Raw genomic sequence first — 18,526 nt, 5'->3', positions numbered from 1 at the left:
AGTCAAATGTGCTAAAAGTCCCAACAGGAAGAGAGAGACTTTTTTCTTTTCACATCAGTCAAATTCACGACCAAAACAAACCGCTACTGTACTCCATGTGCTGTTATTAATGTGCTGTGTGAGGCTCAGGGTAATAGTTGCCTAACCTCTAACCGTGAGCAACACTTGAGTTGACATTTCATGCTAGCTCCACATGAATGGGGCTGATTGTTCTGTGTGATTTCCAGGATTGGCAGCCTGCCTCGGTTCCATCTACGACATTACGTCCGTTTGTCTCGTGACCTTACAGGTTCAAATCCTTCCACCAACCAACGACACGCCGCCTGGAAGGCTACTCTGACTGTGTTGTTTTGAGTGGACTCGTCATTCCCCCTCGTCTGTCTGTGACTCCCAGGGAAGCATGCTCAGTGTGCTTGCTCTGCTAGCCAAAGGGGGAGCTGGCTGCTTTTTTACTGCTGCTGCTGAGCCTCTATTTCTACAATTATCCTTCTTTTTGTGTGTGTGTGTGTGTGTGTGTGTGTGTGTGTGTGTGTGTGTGTGTGTGTGTGTGTGTGTGTGTGTGTGTGTGTGTGTGCTAGAAATCCTCTGCTCCCCATCCTTCTCCCCCTCCTCATCCATCCATGCTTGCTCCACTTCTTGTTCTCTCTCAAGCCATCTCCTAACAGGCTGGGATCCAGAGGAGAGGGGGAGCTGGAAATAACCTTCACATGGCCAGCTTTACCCCAGCTATCTCTCACCACACACGGACTGCCGCGCCACCTCATGCACACACACACACACACACGGACACGGACGCGCACACAAGACGCATGCCAGAGATCCAGCTCGCTTCACGGGAATGACGGACAGCGCCACTCACCACTCCATGGACCAGGAACTCAAACAGTTTGCTCTTGGTGGCTTTCCTGGCTCCCCCCGCCGTCTCCTCCGTAGCCATTTGCTCAGTCCCCTCCGTTCACCCTGCTATGTCTCCCCTCTCTCCTTCTTTTGTCTTTCCCTCTCCCTTCACCCAGCCTCCTGTTCCCCTCCCCTGCTCCACTTTCCTTCTCTTTGTGCTCTCCTTTTCAGCACTGCCTGTCCCTGACTCTCCTTCTCTCTCTCTCTCCCTCTCTCTCTCTCTCTTATATCCCTCCCTCTCCCCTCTATTTTGAATGTGCAGCAGCCCTGCCGAGTCTCTCACTGTGTGTCTAGCTCACTTTTTAGTTGAGCTGCCTTTCAGGAGCCCGGCACGTCGCTTGGAGGAGGAGGTGGTGGGGAGAAAAGCAGTGCGGGGGTCTGGCAGGGGGGTTCCAGCCAGCCCACCCTGCCGCTCCCCCGCACAGCTGTTGCATTCCATTGGTAGATAAGGGCATGCGGCGCTGCGAGGCTGCCGTTTGGTCTGAACGGGGGCTGGCGAGGTTAGAATCGGTTAGCCATTCCTCCAACCCAGAGGTCAGCACACATACTCCGGGTCCGGCTCATTCTCAAAAAAGGACATTGGGCTCTTAAAGGGGCCACGGCCGCATATCATTAACAGGCTGCCATGTATGATGGAGCTGTGACGTGGTGATGCTGAGCGAGGAGGGTGATGCCGTTTTCTCAATTGAGGAGAGCAAAGCCACTTGAGCACGAGAGGGAAGCTAATGTGCTCCTTCACAAAAGCCGAGGAGAAAAGAAAAAAAAAAGTCCACGTCAAGAGCACCTTCGGTTCCTGTGTTTGAGCGCATTCGTAGGTTACAAGCATTTCCTCCACTTGCCTCATTAGCTTTTACCTTTCACCCAGTGGCCGGCCCAGAGGCTACACTCAGGCCGTGGGCTACACTGTAATGGCAAACAAACGCACAGCAAGGTGACTGCGTCGCTTGACACATGTAATTAGGGTCCACAAAATGCAGAAAAACCCTCCCACAAAACACACACACCATCCCTTCAAGGGCAGAAAGGACTTACTGGACTGTTTCTGGAGTGCTGTGATTCCTACAATGTGACGTGACAAACCATTCGCCCATCGCCACACAGGTCATCACTCCGACTCGAACCACGCACATTACGACTCTTTCAAGTCGGCCCCTCGTTCTCTCCCTCCCTTCTTCCAGCCGACAGATCACAGGAGTGAAATATTCATGAGGTTATTTGAATGACAAAGGAGTTGAAGCGGGGCACATTCAAAGAGGGCTCGGCTTTGTGACACATGACGGCAAATTGTCGCTGTTATTGTTTCCTCTTCCTCCGATCTGCTGGTGTGAAAACAGCGGAAAAGTGTCGAACCGGGTGTCAAGAGTAGAAAGAAAATTATACGGGAAGAGTTTAAACAGTCAATTAGCACAAAATATGTCCTGTAATCATCACTGTATTCAAACAAGCTCGAAAAAAATGTGCTAAGAATATACGACAGGAAAGAGAGTGTCGATTAGTTTCTGAGCAACAGCAAGAATAGGAAAAGTGTGCAGTTATTGTGTGGACAGCTCCGTAGCGGGTCTGTGACCTCTAGTTCAGAGGTCATGACCTTCTGGAGGATGCACCACGTCTCAGAGACAATTAAAAGAGAGACTAAGGTTCTTAAAACGCAGGACAAACAGGCTGAAATACAGTTTTTACCCATGGTCCATCAGACTTCTGAACTCAAAACAATAATGTTACTTTTAGTAATGCTGCTTATGTGCAATCTCTTGCCCATATTTATTCTATTTTATTGGTTTTTATTTGATTTCATTACCTCTTCACTGTACTGTATATATCTACCTTTGTTGCATATATTTGAATTCTTAATATAGTTTTGTTTTATATGCACATTTTATTATTTATTGTCGTTAATTTAGCTTGTTCCAATGCACCGTCCAAAGGCAGCTACTTATATTTTTGCCATGCCCCCATGTATGATAACAATAAGGCTGTTTCTATTCTATTCTATTCTATTCTATAGGGTGGGCCATAAGTTTCCACACATAAAAAAAAGTAAAATGTATATATTTTTTTATGTTTCAGATACCCTAGAAGATGCATTTGATGCTATCTTTGGGGGCACTTGAAGGCCATGGTGTATCAGGTGAAGATACGAGACATAAATCATCTCAAGAAACGTATCACCAACGCAGCTGCAAGCATAACTTCAGCTGTGGAAAACTCATATTAATATGTGTTTATTTTTCCTGTGTATGCAAACTTATGGCCCACTCTGTATTCTACTCTAAAAGGACCATGCCCGTTCAGAACTATATCACCTACTGCACACGATGCAGAGACAACTATACCGCTATAGATGTTAAGAAAGGTGCAGAAACATGCAAAGCAAAACATTTGTCCCTCACACTTCCCTCACATCTCAGATTGCTGGAATCAACTTATCAATAGGTAATCATCGGCCCTCCCTTGCAGCATGGGTCTGCTTTGTGGTGACACCTGCTGCTCAGATGCGTGTACTGCTGCCGTCTTTAATTCAATCTGAGAGCCTTCAAGAAGCACAAACCTTCACTCCACAACCTTTCTACTCTCACCTCAATCCATCCGTGTACACCCTGCAGTTGAAGAGCTGCAACAAAATCACTCTTCCTTGACGTTAGATTAACCTTGTGTTACGTAACACGTGCGATGGGGCTTTAATTACATTTATCATACAGGCACACAAGGTGCGCGTCTCAATTTCCGGCAAGGTCAAAAGCTCAACCCACCGAGTTTATCCATGCAGATCCAGAGATTGTGCCAATCTCCCGTTTCTACAGCAACGACACGTGGGCGTTCAACGATAACAAAGAGATCGAGCGGCTCGGGCGATGCAAAAGGGAGCCTTGAGCGCAGGAGTACCCCCTGCTGGAGCCCCACCATCTCCCTCACCAAAGCCAGTCAGTCTCACCAAATGGTAATGTCCCAGTGTGTAGCAGACAGGGGGTAGAGGGGGTAACAGGGGGTAAAGGAGCTGCAGCAGTATCATTAATCACCAACAGGGGGAGCAAACAAACAGGCGTGGAGGTGCTGACTGCTGGGGTCCATATTCAGGAACCGGCTGCTCTGAGGATAAATAATCCAGAACGGGAATTAAAGCTCATGGGGTGCAGCAAAACGATGTTAAAAGATTTAACAGATGAGCAATTTTTCTTTGAGCCAAGTTCTAAAGACAGATCTTATTCCCTAAACATCTTTTTAGGGGTTTATAAAATTCTTCACTTCCTTATTCGGCCACATGAGGAGGACAAAGAGCTCATCCTGCATGTAGTTAGCAAACTGTCTGGTTTGGTGTCTACCCTGCAACAACAGCTTCACCGTCATTTTACAGTAAGTTCTAGCACAAAGGATGCCAAGAAATACCCAAGAAAAACCCCAATACTGTGTGAAATTACAAAAACTACAAACTGGCACAGTCTAGGACACAATTATTGCTTCATCTTGGTTCATAAAACAACAGAAAATAAGAGAAAAAATGAACAACGCCGTACCTTCAACTATCTTGTTTTGACAAATAACGCCTAAAAACCAGATATATTCAGTTTTCAGCAACATATTACAGAGAAAAACACAAAATAATCACACGTTACATGCAGGAACAAGGCAATGTTTGTCATTTTTCAGTCAATTACCAAAACAGAAGCGGATTATTCAGCTGTTAAACAAACACCTTTTTGGTGAAGATAAAATTTAATTCTGTTGTTGCAAGTATTCTTCATAACAGTAAAAAAATCAAGGCGAAATAAGTAAAAAAAAAATCAACCCTGATATTATTTATGGAGCGTTAACACTCAAATCCTGACATAATCGTCTTTATCAAAGACAGAAAGGCTGGACTGATATTTCTGGAGATGGACAGATGATCACCACCAACACCCACTACTGCAGTGACCATTTTACACCAGTTATCGCCCTCGGATCTTCATCCTCTCATCCAGTTGACATCTGGTGCCATCTTCAGCAGTAAATGTACACCAGTTGATTTAAGTTGCCTCATGTGCTCAGTATATTACAGCAGATAACTCAGTCCACAGCTGCAAAGTGATGAAAACATTCCGGATCTATGAGGCGCATCTGTGATTTCACATCTGTTTGATTTGATTAAAACGAACTCAGGTCAGTTTGCACGGTTCACTTGAGCTGGTATGAAAGCCCTCAATCAGCAACTTTGGTGGACACAACTCCAGAGCTTCAGAGCAGAGAATAGTGCTTATTTTTTCAAGATTTTGGAGATTAATTCGATGTGACTGGCAGTGTTTTTAATCTTTAAAATTTGGCTGAGTGGTTGCTTGCGGTGAACATGTATTCATTAATACTTTACACAGACTTTAATATAGGATAGCATCATTCAAACTGGGTAAGCAGCTGTGAAAATTGATTGTTTGGGGTCTTTAACGGTTGATTCTTTTTGCCAAATTTAGTACAGATCTCCACATGGTAGCTGTTCTCTGTGAGCTCTACAAAAATAATCATACACAGTTCTGGTTCTGTAAACGGAAAACCAACCAAGTGGTTCAGACAATTCCACGCAAGAATATTCCAGCTACCTGTGCAAATTTGTGCTTTTGCATGGAACCAAAAATGACTTTCTAAGACAGCTAAACTGCATTCTCAATCACGTCCAATCAATCTATCTTTGTCATTTACGTTACTGCTTTACGGTTGTCGATCATATATTAGATGAGGAGGGATTCATCACCCGGTAGCCCAAAAAATGGATTTCAAACTTCAAATATGTCGCAAAAAGGTCACATTTTAACCCAAAGCAGGATATCACCCTAAAACTAACCACACAGTTTTATTGCCTAAACCTAATGAGTGAAACCAAAAGTCTTGAAGGTCTTTTTGCTTACATTCGCCTCCACCCTCCCCTCCCCTCCCACCGTCGAATGCAGACTTTATGGCTCCTTAAAACTAGAAACCTTTGATTTATGCCACAGTCTTGCCTTTAGGAGACAAAATATGTAAATAAGAATGATGTTTAGTTGTATAGGAACAGAAAATCAGCAGCATAACTCCAGAAATACAGACTCTAACTTTAAGGCTCTCAAGCAAAAGTTGCATGAGAAGATTATCCCACAGTGGTAGAAACATCCCAGTAGAATTACTAATAGATCATGAAGTTTATAATGGGTAAGACAAGCTTGGTGAAGGTAAATTTATTGTCTTGTTCTGTTTAGCCGACCACGCAAGAAAGGAAGAAAGAAAGAAAGGAAGAAAGGAAGGAAGGAAGAAAGAAAGAAAGAAAGAAAGAAAGAAAGAAAGAAAGAAAGAAAGAAAGAAAGAAAGAAAGAAAGAAAGAAAGAAAGAAAGAAAGAAAGAAAGAAAGCTTTGGCCTTGCTATGTGCCATTATTTAACAATTCCACAAAGAAAAAAGCCGAATACAAAGAGCAACATTTTAAATCGGTGCTGATGTTGAATGCACGGTTCCCAGCGGTAACGTTTACATACCAGAGACCACGAACCTGCCCTCGTCAACATTATTGTCACAGACAGATGGGGCGCACAAGGGGGAATATGGACTGTACTGAGGGCATGAAGAAAGTCTGACTGCCTCCCACTACTGGGCCCCTCTCCTCGTATTCTTCATTTTAAGAGCTGCAGACAAAACCCAGCTCAAGCTGCTTAAAGGCCAGAGCTCTCGGAAAGCTACTCAATAGCCATCAGCCACCATCAAAGGGACTGTACAAAGCAGGCGACACCGCACCTTCACTGAGGGGGGATTAGGGAGAGAAGAAGTACATTTCAGGACTGATTTCGCGCAGCTCGGCATATGTAATGAAGAGGAACCTGCAGAGAGAGAGAGAGAGAGAGAGAGAGAAAAGTCTCCCAGGATGGCTGAAAATAATAGGGCATCTGCTGATATTTTGCGATCAAAGTGATTTGCTGCGAGGAAAAAGGTGAAAAAGGGGTTTGCACAAAGCAGCACTGTTCCTGTGGATATTTCTGTTGCGATGGCATGTTAAGCGCCCAACCTAAGAAGCTGCTGATAAGGAGTTTAGGGTCAACCCTGGATTTCAGGGACTGTTTGAGACAAAGCATCTTTATCCAGACAGCGTTTATGGTTCAGCTCCTTGGCTGCTCTAAAAAGACGAGGCATTGTAGACGCAGATGGAAAAACGACGCGACAGTAATGAGCCAAGTTTCCCTGCAAGCGACAAACAACACACTGGGAGAAGCCTGAAGCTTTACCTGCTTCGGGGTATTTCCTGTTTGCTGTAGCCATGACAACGGCATAATCTGCCCTGCGTTCAAAGCTAACAGCCAATCGCATGAAAGAAACGCTGACTTCAGTTACTTCAGAACTGGAGCAGCAGCTGCCGAACTGAGAGGGGAACTATTCCAGAGCTTAAACTGTAAAAGTAAAAAGAAACCCCAGTTCTGGAGAGAGAAAAAGCCTCAGTTTGCTGTGTTAGTCAGCAGTGAGGTCACTGGGATCAAGTCTGACACAAATATACAGTGAAAAACAGCCGCTCACTATGAATAAACCCGACCGGCTCCTCATATAAAAATTCCACAGGATGAAAAATAAAACTGGCAGGATTCTCTGCACAAACTCACTCCGGTTCTCCCCTCACCTCCCACCCCTCACCCTCATCTTTCCAGCGCTGCATCCAAGCTAAGTATTAGCCCTGATCTTTCAGCACCGCTCTGCCCGGGCAGGACGGGAGACGGAGCCGACAGAACGAGGGCAGGATCGGTATGTGCAGGGTTGTATCGAGATGGAAAGAGATGAAAAATCAGATTGCAGAGAAGAGGAGAGGCATGCACAGTCTGGAATTTTTATGCTGAAAAAGTCCAGGGTCATAAGTAAATCCATAAGTATGCACACAGTGTCTCAGCTACAGCTTGTATTTCAATTTTATTACTACTGCAAAGAGCATATCCTAAAAATTAATACGCAATGAAGCTTTAAAAATGCAAGAAAATCGTTTATCAACTCTTACTGCTGATCTACAGGCATTTCCAAAATGCTCAAAGACTTTTTCTGAACACAGGTAGCAGAAAATGCCCAATGATACTGCTCTTTTCCTAAAAAAACAAACAAAACAATAACATGATATTGCATAAACAATATGAAATATTTTAAAAGCAGCATTATTAAATACTAATGTAATATAAGAATGGTGTATTTTGTGTAAATTGAGCCAGAACTGGTTCCAGATGAGGTATTAAAAGTCTTAAAAGTCTTTTTTACTGTCCCATAATCCATTTTTTTTCATGTAGACCGCCAAAGGAGGATTTGTGAAGTGACCTTCCGGGTTTTTAAAAGACTGACAGGTGTTTATTTTTAGAAAAATCAATGCTCAGCTCTGTGACTCGAATGCAACAGTGATACACGAGCTGCACCAACCGGAGCTAATGTACTGTACATTCACATAAACAGACGATTAAACAAGAACGAGAGAGTAGAAAATCATGAGAAGCAGCAGCTAACACAGTTACCTTAAGGTTTAATGGCTTCCCAGAAGAGAAAATGCTTTGTCTGTAATGTGATTTACTGTAGGGGAAGTGCAGTTCATGTTTTATGAAAGAATTAGAAGTTCTGCCATGACAACAGTGTTTTGGTGCCTTTAAAGTCACTTAAATGACAGATAATATTACAAATGTCACCTTAGTGTGATCATTTCAAGGTGCAGAGTTAATAAGAACAAAAGAAATGAAGAAGGAGGAAGGACAGTAGTTAGTTATTAAAAGCTACACACAAACTATTTTACTTCATCTCTGTTGCTTCACTAAATCATAGCTGCTTATTAAGGCTCCTTAAATCACACAGAAATGTTGCGGTGTAAAGAGCAAAATGAAACCAATTAAAATACACTGTCACCAATATCAAAAATCTGTATCTTCATCAATTTCATGATAGAAACATTATCCAACAAATCAGTCAAAAGCTGTGGGTCCATGTCACACCTTGCAGCTCTTTGGTCCGTTTGTATCATCAGAATTAATCAAATGAAGAAACGGGTTTCTTTATCCATTTTTATCATCCGTTAATTAATTAACTGTCAGATGTTCATGTTTGTGTTGTTACTTCTCAGTCTGAGTTTAGACAAAATTAACAAATGGCTTTCTAATTTCCCATTTCCATTTTTTGTGCTTGTGGTTGGACTGAACCATTAGCACACGGGGGAGTCCACACCCAGCCACGAACCCAGTGGCACAGTTGAATTAAATATAGCACATCTGACCATGCAATAAATTATAGGCTACGCTATTTTGGGAGGGTTTGGAGATGTATGTGAACATTACTCACAGACTGGAGTAATAAGCTAGTCTATTGTAATTGTTGTTATTCAGATTAGACACGGACTAGCAGCTCTTTATTCTACCGAAGAGTGTGGGTACATGTTGTATTGATATTAAATTGAAATTTATAGTCTATAGGATAATAAATGAATGAATGAATAGAAGGATGAACGGGCAAATAAATGAATAAATGAACTAAGTAATGTGACTGCATGAGTGGGTCTGTCAGTGGCTCTAGACTCCCCTGGGTGCTAATGGTACACTCCAATCACAAGCACAAAAAGCAGAAGATTGAGTCTTTTTTTTACAAATTCTGAAGCAACAACCCAAATGTGAACAATTCCAAATTAAACAGAGAGGCAATTACTCATGTGCCCTAGTTGGTTTGTAGACTAGTTTCTCACTCATAGTTATCATTTCTCAGATTAAAAGACCCCTAATGTGAGGATTTACTGCAATTACGAGACACTATATTGAATATCTTCATGCTTTGGTCAGGAAAAAATTGATCTTTAAAACAATTTTATCGGTTAATGCGCATTTCCTCTATTTCCTGCCATATCATAGACCAAAATGAAAGATAAAAACAAACAACAAACATATGAAATGACTCTGTTAGCTGCAGAACTGAACACATCGTCCACACGAGTATGTCTGTTGAGCCGAAGCCACGGCTGCAGGATTGTTTTTTTATCATCTATACAATCGTTTTGTTTGTGCTCTTACTATAAATATTTAAAAGCTCTTGCAACTTAAAATGGCAGTGACATTTATTTGCAAGCGTAAGCACCAGCTCCACCATCAACACGCACACACACACTGCAGAGAGTTTTCAATGTTCAGCTGCACCAAACTCCACAGCAGAGCACGGCGCAGTATTGAGCGTTAGCATCTAAATGGGTCAACCAGCCGCTCGGTGAACTGTAGCGCCATTAGGACCCAGACAGTTTGTCTCAGAGCCGAGTGCACAGTCTCATTATCTACATTGTGAAAGGAAGCAATATAGAAGTGAAAAAGTAAGATACGACTGAAAAAATAAGCCTGAGTAAAGCTTTAGGTGAGATAACAGTGATTAAAATGCACTGTTGTGATCTGTTGGGAGGGCACCATGTGAAAATAGGTTACAAAGCGGTCTGTTTAAAACCATAAAAATCTATAATCTTACGGTGAAAATAACACAGCGGAGGTTTACAAAGCTGAGACAAAATGGTATTACAGGTTGCATAAAATTCATCGTCAGTGCTGCGACTATAGATAGACGGTATGTCTGTGTGCAACGCCGCATTGCTGTTGTGGCAGAAAATGCTGCAAAACCTTTGTAAAATGTGTCCAAATGATGTAAATATAATGGCTATTTTATTTGTCGCTAACCCAGAGATTATTTTCTCATCCTCAAAATGTTAGAAAACAGTGACAGGCAGAGATGATGTCTCTAAATTACTTGTTTTTTCCAACAAAAAACAAAGATATAGATTTTTTTAGCATGCAAAACAAAGAAAAGCAGCAGATTTTCACATTTCAGAGGCTGCAATTACCATAATTTGGTATTTTTGAAATGATTGAAATGAATACTCCTGTCACGGGAAGCTGTACAGAACATCACAGCGCAAACAGAGAGAAAGTCACTTAACCCTCGTGTTGTCCTGTGGGTCAAAATGGACCCGGTTTAAAGTTTTAAAATGTGAAAAGAAAAGAAAAATCACAGTGAAACTTCTAATGTCCACATTTTCAACATTTTTGGGAAATCTTTGAACATTTTTGGTGGAAAAAAAGAAATATTAAAAATGTTTCTTAAGAACATTTGCAAAAAATGTTGTGATTGTTCTTAAAGTAAATATTAGAAGCTTTACTGATATATATGTAATCACTTTAGATATTTTTTTAGGATTTTTTAGGAAGGTTTTTACTCATTTTTGAAAATATTTACAAGAATTTTCTTACCAAATTTGGATATTTTTTAAAAATAAAACTTTTGAGGGAAACTTTTAAGGAATTGTTGGAATTTTCTTCCTGAAGTTTTTGCAAATTTTCAGAAATTTGGGGAATTTTTTTGCTGAATTTTTGGATTTTTTTTTGGTGCCTTTAAATGAGGACAACATGAGGGTTAAGTCACAGTTATGGGTAATTTAATATCATCTATTAATCCACCATGCACATCTTTGGACAAGCTTGGAAAACATGAAAAGTTCACCCAGAAAGGCCCCAATCTGCAATCAAACCCAAACAGTGCAAACCACCGCACCACAACGCCGCCCCTCTACCATTCTGTGAAATCAATAATTTCTCCAAGTTTTACTGTAAGCTCATTTGTTTCCGCAGTAACAAACAGCCATTGAACAGACACATTCCTCGCCAGCCAAAAAAGGAAGTGCTCCATTGTCCATTTATCCCCGCAAATAACACAAAACACAAAGCCAGGGAACATTTAATTGGGTGACCCTCTATTCAGGAAACAAAACCAAATGTGTTCGGCTTCCAGTCTGTCTAATCAATCTCATCGCTGGTGTGAAAAGAAAAATTTGGCATACTAATGAGAAGCTCTGGAGGCACAGTCGTGCTCCCAGTAAAACGCTGATGAGTGTCCCACACTAAATTTCAAACATAACTGAACAAAGTGACCGGGGTGTACGCATGTGTGTGCGAGGGAGGGTGTCCTGTGTGGCTTTCCTTAAAAAGCCAGGTCAAGCATTCAGCAGACTGTAAAAGGAGCTGATCCTCTATCAGACCTCAGAAGCTGTGATGGCACCTTGCATACTAATGGGACTGTTCTCCTTTTCTTTACACTGAAGGGAATATCTGTGCCAGCAGCTGGGTCAGGGAACACTGCAGTTTGAAACTGAGCTATTTTAGTCCTATTTCTTCGTCGCAAGAGCGCCGACAAGGACCAACCACTTCTATGGCAACCATGAAGTTGAAAAGCATCTTGCTATTCTACAATAAATATCATCAAGTGCAGAGCGGCTCAAAAGCTTCCTGTATCTCTAAATCAACACTGTACAAAGAGGAAAAAGGAGAAAAATTAGGACATACGTACATCCCTGTCTGGAAATGTAATACATATACTATATGGAAAAAGTTTGTCCACACTGGAAATATGAACAGAATCACTTCAGAGAGAATAAATCTAAGAAAATCAACATGCAGATGGCAGGTTTTTTGAAATAACACCAGTTATGCAATATTCTTTGTTGACTAATTGCATCCAAATGCATGTGTCTGAGTTGTTCTTTTCATATAGAGCATCAAAATGAAGAGCATCTGATAGCACTCTTTGAAAGCAGCAAGCAGCTGAGTCACCAAGTCTGCCACAACTCAACAGAGCTGTATATGAAATCAGAGCAGGAAAGAGGAAGAGAGGCTAAAATCAACGCATTTACAGCAATCATATAAACACATTGTCAAAAAAACAACACATAATAATTAAGTTACCATCCTTCCCGAAGGTTTATGACTTGCATGCATCCACACAGTAGGAATGTGATGCTGAAATGAGCAAACACTTTTTATGAAAAACACAAAATGTAAGGACCACAAGACCTTCAGAGGCCTAATCCCATTATAGTCAAACCCAGCAGTGTAGACACTAATTCTAAGTGAGGATTCAAAAGCAAAAACCCCAAAAAAGAGTTAGTTTTCAACGTTTAACTCATATTAAAAGAAAAAAAAATGCATTTTTGCCTCTTGCTGACAGTGACCACAAAAAATTGATAGACTCTTATGTCTGTAAAATAATGTAAATATCAAACCACAACAAGCAGCTGGTTAGCTTAGCTTTGCATAAAGAATGGAAACATTGGGAAATGGCTAGTTTGGTTCAGCACAAATATAGCAAAATCCAAATATCTGTAAAAAATCACTAATACATTTCACCTTTGCTTAATAAAACAAAAATCAGAGTTGAAATATTACACTATAAATGTTTATTTGGGCTATGTTAATGTTGGATTATTTCTTGGTTACTATGCCAAGCTAGTCAGATGCTTCACCCTATTTCCATGATTTATGATTTAACTAACTTAGTATCTGACATAAAACTCTAGCTGACTTTTATGACTATTTCTTAAGGTTTGTTGCCCATACAGAGAAGACACTCAACTGCTGTTAAAGGACATTTATGCAAAAAAGTCTACTGTTTTCTTGTTGAGAGCTAAGAAAGGCAGTAACAGCTACTAACCTCATGTTCGTCTCTTCAATATGAAGCTATAGCCAACAGCTAGTTAGCCTAACCTAGCATAAAGACTGGATACTTGAAGAAGCTGTGACTTTCATACCAGTAAAAAAAAAAAGATAACAAACCACACTTACCAGCACTTCTAGAGTTGACTAATTAATATGCTATGTCCTGTTTGCTTAGTACACATGAAAAAATAATTGAGAAAATTACATTTTAAATATTTACACAGGGATGTGTGCCTGATTATTTGTTGCTTATTCTACCATGCCAAGCTACCTCCAGCTAGCGGTACCTGGTCAACTCGTGCGTATTCAAACTCGTGCGTATGCAAGGGTTAGGGTTAGGGTTAGGGACGACAATTCAGCAACTGCCAGTGGTTTATAAATTCATGTTTGAACACCATAAATAAATAATTAAACACTGATTTTACATTCACTCAATACACACGAGTTTGCATACGCATGAGTTGATCAGTATCCGCGCTAGCTGTGTCTTTCGGTTTTATGTCTTAATGCAAACCTAAGCTCAGCACAGCAGCTAGCTTAGCACTTAGCACACAGATGGAGAAAACTGTCTGTTCAATATGATGAAGCATACAGACTGGAAATGTGGAGTAGCCGGCTTAGCTAACCTCTGAAGTTCACTGACATCGTATATAAATGCATATACAAATAAATACATAAATAATAAAAACAAGATTTGAACCATTCTTATTTTATGTTTGCTTACTAAATATGTATCTACAGCTAGCCAACTTGCTGTTAGCTGTAGCTACATATTTAGACACACACATACTGCTTACTACTTACTTTAACTTAGCTTGAAGTAAAGACGTGGGTGGAAACAGTAACATTCTCCTTTAACTTTGTACATTTAGCCAACACAGCCGCCTGTTAGTTAACTTACCACAAAGATTAGATATGTGGAGGAGTTACCCACGCTGACTGGCTGTTAGCTATAGCTTCATATGTAGCTAACTGCCACTAGTTTTAGCTTCATATGTAGCTTAGTGGCTGCAAGCTGTACATTCCCAGGCTAGCTTAAGTTAGCCTGAAGCCTAAAAGTCAATAGAAATGTTAATATACAGCTTCAACTTTATACATTAAGCTAGCACAGCAGGTTGTTAGCTTAACTTAGCATAAAGATTAGAAATGTGGAGTAGTTAGCCACACTAACCAGCTGCTAGCAATAGCTTCATATTTTTCTAACTAATTGCTGGATGTAGTTTTGTATTTAGCTCACTGGCTGCTAGTTGGAGCCTTTTATTTAGTTTACGGGCTCTTAGCTATAGCTTCCTATATAGCTCATTAGCAACTAGTTGTAGCTTCAAATATAGCTATATGGCTGCTAGTTGTAGCTTCCTGCTTAGCATGCAGGCAGGGTTAGGCTAGTTTAGCTTAGCTTGAGGTCTAGAGGCAAGTGGAAACATATAGTAGTTACAAAAAACAGACAATGTTTTGGGTGATTTAGTGGTTATCCAGTCTGGGTTCTCCACACACAGGGGTTCATGCTAAGCTAGGCCAACAGGCTCCAAGCTGTACTTTAATCCTTAAGAGACAAACACTTGAAGCAGTAGCTCTTTCTAATCACACACAGCATAGGGAGCAATAACCTTACATTTTCCCACTGATTAAACCAAAAGCAATGGTTCATGACACACTATTAGATTGCAGAAGAAATATGTTGTTTTGCTTCTGTGCAGTTTTAATGAATCATGAAATTATGCATTAGATTTTAAAGCAGGGAAGGGAAGGTAAAATGTTCTGTTTACAATGCTACTTCTGACTCTGTTTATGACAATACTTGCATACTAAACCCTCTAATGATATTGCTATCTTATTTCTACAGCATTCTGTCATGTAGTTTATGTAGCAAAAAATTGCCAAAAAAGAGCAAATTTTGTGTCATTCTTCTAACACTATTTTATAGCTGAAATTATTTTTGAATTCAGTTGTTAATAAGAAGCTATTAATAAGAAGTTATTAGAATTCCCTCAGACAGTTTGGTAATAATGCCAGAGACTGAATCATACTTTTTGTATAAGAGTGCTGACACACAAAAGAATCCACATGAAAGAAGCACAGGGCTTATATTTTCAAAATGCTGTAATGTTTACTCATCGTGTTTAAATTTAGTGTTTTCCCTTACATAAATAAAGACATTTTAATCATAAACTGAGACAGAAAATAGACAAATTGGTGCACAGAAATTCCCCGGAATGCAGGATATTGTTTGTGTGATGGTCAGAATTTCCTGGGGGAGGACAGCCAGACCCCTTCTGCTTTATGTACCCCCCTCACTAATGTTTAAATAAGATCAATGCCCATGAACAGACACAGAAAAAGAGAGCTGAAAATGCTCTTTGTAGTTCTCAACAACAAAGAAAAAGAAAAGAAATAAGACTACACTGTAAAACATTTTTACGTTATACTGCAGCGATTTTTTTCTGTGTTTTTGAACTTAAAATAGGCTCTGAATTTACATGTTTAATGTAAAATGACAACAAAAACTTGCAAATTTGAATAACTACTTTAGAGATTATTTCAATACTTTTTAAACCCCTTTTAATCCATTTTTATAAATTACCTTTTCACGGTTAATTTCATGGAACTGTTAAATCCAGGTTTAATGCTGTAAATATACTACTAAAATGAGATATAATTAGTGTCAATTAACAGAAAAGGCATTATTTCTGTTTCCTACACATAGTAATGAGAAATATTTTGTGCAATTTCACATCAAAAATTAAAGTTTTAAATATTTATTTTCTCACCAAGATTCACAAAATATTCATTAGTGTCAATTAGCAGAAAATGACATTTTTAAAACATTGATTTCTTTGTAAACTTAAAAATATCTTGTATATTTATAGAATTACAAAAATCTGAAACTGAAATATCGACTATCTTTGTCTTTTTTTACATTTATTAGATAAAACTGTTCAATTCAAGTTTATTACTGGAGAAAATATAAGTATATACAAGTATTATCAATAGAAAAATAAGTACTTATTATGTACTTGTGCATAGATTACTTTGCTAAATGACATATCTTAATTAACTACGCAACTATTCACAACACACATTCTGTCACTGCACACATGGATGTCTTCTCTACACGGGCAACAGACCACAGTGAAAGAAGATTTTTTTTTTTTTTTTAGCGCCAGCTGAAGTGAAAACGCTGCTGACTACAGCTTTAATATAAAAAATAGATTTTCCTCGGGATCAGCAGAAGTAGATGAGGCTCAGCTGTGTGGAGCCCAGACTCTCCTGCTGCTGCTGATCGGAGCACCGCAGCGAAATCAACAGCGAAACTGAAACTTTTCTCCTCACAAAGCACCCTCCGGCTCACTCGCACACTTGTGGGTCCAAATGAGACACGACTGTATATACGTATATGTGTGTGTGTGTGTGTGTGTGTGTGTGTGTGTGTGTGTGTGTGTGTGTGTGTGTGTGTGTGTGTGTGTGTGTGTGTGTGTGTGTGCGAGCCCTGTAAAATCAAAGCAGATGAGGGAGGGAGGGTAATGAATCAAAGGCATGCGTAAAAGAAAAAAAAGAGGAAGCCAAAGAAGATGGATCCCCCCTTCTTCTCCCATTGCTCCTCAAGTGTCTGTTTCCCACACCAGTCAAGGTTAACAAGCCGCGTTGGTGGGTGTCTGCGTCGGCTGCAAAACGGGGAGGAGGTGGGAGGTGGAGGGGGTGAGGTGCTGCAACTAACACACAGATGATGCAGACAGGGCTGAAGCCTTACAGTCCCCTTAAATATTCCCAACCACATCCCTCCCCTCCACCGCCACCACCACTAGCAGCAGCAGCACCACATTGTGTGCACCGTGCTGCTCTAAAAAAAAAAAAAAAATCACAATCCACCACGAGGCTGGAATTAATCCCCCTTTCTCCCCCTCCTCTCCTCCTATATTTATTTATTTTTTTATAGACGCACAATAAATTACAGCGAATAAACTCCGGTGCGCACTAATCCGGCTGGCAGGATAAAGAAAATACAGAAAGACTAGTTGTTCTAAATGGTGGATGCGGAATCCACAGCAGTGATGTGGTGGAGAAAACAAACGCCTGCTAATGTATCACAAGGTAGCATCCATACCTTTCTCTCCATCACTATGCGCTTCTCTCTCTCTCTCTCTTTTAGGCTACTCAACAACAGCAACTGTAGGATGTGTCTCCGTGGAGCTGTCCGGTCCGGCGCGGCGCGGCGTGGAGCTGCGTTTTCCCTCCCCTGTTCCTCAACTTCCTCGCGGCTTTCTTTCCACGCACACACGTCTCTCCCCTCCTATCACTTCCCCATTACTGGACAGCCGGGCGACTTATTAGCGGCTGGCCTGTGGGACGCCGAGCCGGGGATGGAGCCAGAGCCAGGATTGGTGAAGCCTTGTTCGGGAAGGGAGCAGGAGCGCAGGCGCGGTCTCTGCTGGAGAGTCGATATAATGAAAAATCACCAGTGGCAGGGAGTGTCATCAAATTATCCCCATTTTTATGATTATTTTTGTATTATTTTAGAAACAGAGAAGCTGGTTGCTGGAGGATTTTTTTAAATTATTATTATTTTTTTAGAGTGAGATGTTGCCCACATGTTGTAAAATAAAATCCAGCTAAAGAACAAAGAACAAAAAAAAGCTGCTCAGTCCAGCAACAAAGCAGCAGCACCACCTGCTCCCTAACCAACACAACTGAACCACTTTCTAATAAGGAACCCCTCATAATGGCTTTATAAGTTGGGGATAATTGCACTTTTAATGGACAATTTACTTAAGCCATAAGTGGCAGTTAGGAGCCATTAATGCGCATTCTTTTTCTTTTGTTGTCAGACTGAAAAAAATCTGTCAGGAAAAGGATAAAAAAAAATCTGAACCAAAATCCATTTATTCACCCAACTACACATTTGAAAGGTTTGTGTTTGAGCATCACAGAATACTTCATTTCATGAATTCTGGTGAGTTTTTACGCACCATTTGTGTCCTTTCCTGTGTCATTTTTTGGTGGAAATGTCTTTATTGATGTAAATAAAACAGCAAAATAGCAGTTAAGTCCTTCATTCTTTCATGTTTTAATTTGGAAGGGAATAAATGCACATTTTCCAGATATTTCAGGAGACCTACACCTATGTCTGTGCTCTTTATGTATACTGAAAATTGCATTTCTTTGTTTTACCTGCACACTTGT

The 18,526-nt window shown here is 40.6% G+C and overlaps 1 protein-coding gene across 5 annotated transcripts in view; it reads right to left on the bottom strand.

Annotated features, from left to right (window-relative positions):
• The window catches only part of smarcd3b (SWI/SNF related, matrix associated, actin dependent regulator of chromatin, subfamily d, member 3b), a 61,656-nt gene extending 43,885 nt beyond the window's left edge, over window positions 1-17,771 (bottom strand). Inside the window, exon 1 of one of the 5 annotated variants that reach the window (XM_051940484.1) lies at window positions 17,451-17,771. In XM_051940484.1, coding sequence (XP_051796444.1) covers window positions 17,451-17,462 — 12 coding nt within the window. In that variant the 5' untranslated portion in view covers window positions 17,463-17,771. Of the gene's footprint in view, window positions 1-859; window positions 1,237-17,450 lie in introns of those variants that run through there. The other 4 variants (XM_051940482.1, XM_051940483.1, XM_051940485.1 and 1 more) reach the window with 4 other exon arrangements.
• Window positions 17,772-18,526: the final 755 nt, after the last annotated feature.

This window comes from Acanthochromis polyacanthus, chromosome 20, assembly GCF_021347895.1.
Source record: "Acanthochromis polyacanthus isolate Apoly-LR-REF ecotype Palm Island chromosome 20, KAUST_Apoly_ChrSc, whole genome shotgun sequence".
NCBI classification, from domain to species: domain Eukaryota; kingdom Metazoa; phylum Chordata; class Actinopteri; family Pomacentridae; genus Acanthochromis; species Acanthochromis polyacanthus.
Note: the sequence above shows the minus strand (reverse complement) of the source record. Positions and strands in the feature narration are given on the sequence as shown.